The sequence below is a fragment of the Henckelia pumila genome, chromosome 1 (genome assembly GCF_033568475.1).
Source record: "Henckelia pumila isolate YLH828 chromosome 1, ASM3356847v2, whole genome shotgun sequence".
Lineage (NCBI taxonomy): Eukaryota > Viridiplantae > Streptophyta > Magnoliopsida > Lamiales > Gesneriaceae > Henckelia > Henckelia pumila.
The window spans coordinates 167,675,742-167,677,819 of NC_133120.1; the positions used below are offsets into that span (position 1 = coordinate 167,675,742).

The 2,078-nt window shown below is 41.8% G+C and overlaps 1 protein-coding gene across 1 annotated transcript; it reads right to left on the bottom strand.

Moving 5' to 3' along the window:
- Positions 1–237: 237 nt before the first annotated feature.
- LOC140875286 (GATA transcription factor 15-like) lies at positions 238–1,598 on the bottom strand. The gene is made up of 3 exons (XM_073278939.1): positions 1,125–1,598; positions 895–1,032; positions 238–795 (listed from the first exon to the last, which is right to left on the bottom strand). Exons 1-3 carry the CDS (start codon positions 1,143–1,145, stop codon positions 481–483), a joined length of 474 nt encoding a protein of 157 aa, XP_073135040.1. The 5' UTR covers positions 1,146–1,598; the 3' UTR covers positions 238–480.
- Positions 1,599–2,078: the final 480 nt, after the last annotated feature.

Genomic DNA, 2,078 nt, shown 5'->3' on the forward strand with positions numbered 1-2,078 from the left:
TCATAAAGAGAGATAACTAATTGGCTTATACAAACAACATTTTATTGAAAATAATTGAAGGTAATCCAAGGACCAATTTTTTTTTGGAGGGAAGATTGAAGATGAAATGTTTGAGGCCAAGACCAATCTCCCTCGATTTTGTACCAATCATTTCCGACAGATTAACACCATAAGATAAAGATAAGATCCATAACAAAGGGGTACCATATCTTATCTTATGCTAAAAAAAATAATATCTATCACCTAAAACTTTTCTTGATATTTCTCATACACGACATGAAAACAACCATATATACTATATTCTCCCAAAAAATTATATTAAATAAAACAAATTTGGAACAAATTTTCATTAATCTACCCCCAAAAGTACACACTTGGAAAAGCCCATTCAGCCCTTTTTTCCTTGTTCGTGTTGCCGCTCACAAAACTAGTTAAAAATTAAATAAAAAGGTACAACTACTGCTGCACTGGGTTCAAACACTAGGCGTAAACAGAGCCACAAGATAAGGCCATCAAAAGGATAGCAGCTTGCTCTTCTTCCCCGAGTTTTTTTCTCTGATGGGTGTTCGATCTTGGTCTCTGCCAAGCCACATCCAACCCAAATGCCCACAATTTCTTCCCAATCTTGCCGCCGCTCTCGCCGCCGCTGCTGCCGGTGCAGCTGTTGCTGCTGCTGCTTTGGTGGCTCAAACTCCTGCCATTTCCGGATTTCTTGGCTTTCTTTTCCTCTTTTGCCACGCCCATTAGGGCCCTTATCTTTTTCCTGCTCCTGATCCCACATGCATTGCACAGAGACTGCAGGCAAAACGACAAACAATGCAACTCAGAACGTTAAATATTCAAAAAAAAAAGAAGAGACGCATATACATACAGGATTCGTTGTATGTATATTACCTTGGGACCAGCTGGGCCGCCTCGCCAGAGGGGTGTTTTCGAGGTGCCGCAGTTGACACATGTCTTGACATTCGTGCTATCGGATGATAATCTATCAGGGGTGGGTGTTTGGCTACTCATCTCTTCGGATTCTGAACCCTGAGAAACAAAAAAAATCAAATGATTTTAGGTTAACTTGATCGAATGAATAAAAAAGACCCCTCCAACTTATGATGATCGCGATCACTTACTTTATCACTCAGATCCACCATTTTCAGACACTCGATCAAAGATCTGACAAAAACCCAGATGGAACACTCGATCAACGACTGAGAAAGGGGGTCTCTTTACCCAACAACTTCCGATCAAACCAAACGGAACAAAGATCACAGAACTGAAACTGGAAAAACCCAACTCGACCCTAGCTTGAAACGAAGCTAAACCCAGATCAAGATACGCCTAACAACAAACAAACAAACAACGCACACACCAAACCGCTGGCATGCGATCAAGCTCTACCCAAGTGAAAATACCAAGAAACTAAGACACCGACTCGTCTTATAACCCTCTATCTAAAGTATACGTACACAGTGAGACCACTCGAAGTCGAAGAAGAAGGCCGAAGGGAATGGTGGGAGTGAAGAGGAATCGCGCTGAAGATTGAAAACGAAACTCAGACAAGACCCACAGCAGGAGAAAGAGGTATCGGGAGAGTGAAATTGGGGGCGATTGAGAAAAGAGAATTAGTTGAGGGACTTTATATATAAGGCAACGGAAACCCTAAATCGGGGGAAAAGTGAAAAGACGATAAAGGGCCTGAATTTCCGAAACTTTTACGGCCCCGCCAAGTCTTTGAAAACGGCGCCTCGAGAGCCTTTGTTTAATTTATGGTAGTGGGGGTGTTTTTGGGAATTCGAGTAAAATATTTTGGTGTTTGCCGCCATAGCACATGTTTATCTCTAGGGTTTTCCCACACGCGCGCCGCACACGATTCCCCCCCTCCCCCGTGGCGAAATTTGGTGAGTCAATAAAATATGTGATGGGGTTGGGCTTTCTTTATTTGGTCAAAAAGTATCGGTTAAAGAAAAAAAAAATTTGGGTCTACTCTTTGAGCATGTGTTTCTGGGGAAAATATTACCACAAGTTAATCCATTTCTTAGGTGTTTTACACAAAGCGACCACTAGATTTGTGTACAAATAAAACA

Excerpts from the sequence above, each read along its gene's own strand:
- LOC140875286 (XM_073278939.1), bottom strand. The coding sequence starts at position 1,145 with ATGGTGGATCTGAGTGATAAA. Across the intron at positions 1,033-1,124 it reads TGGTGGATCTGAGTGATAAA|GGTTCAGAATCCGAAGAGAT; the intron begins GTAAGTGATCGC and ends TTTGTTTCTCAG. Across the intron at positions 796-894 it reads GCGGCCCAGCTGGTCCCAAG|TCTCTGTGCAATGCATGTGG; the intron begins GTAATATACATA and ends TTTTGCCTGCAG.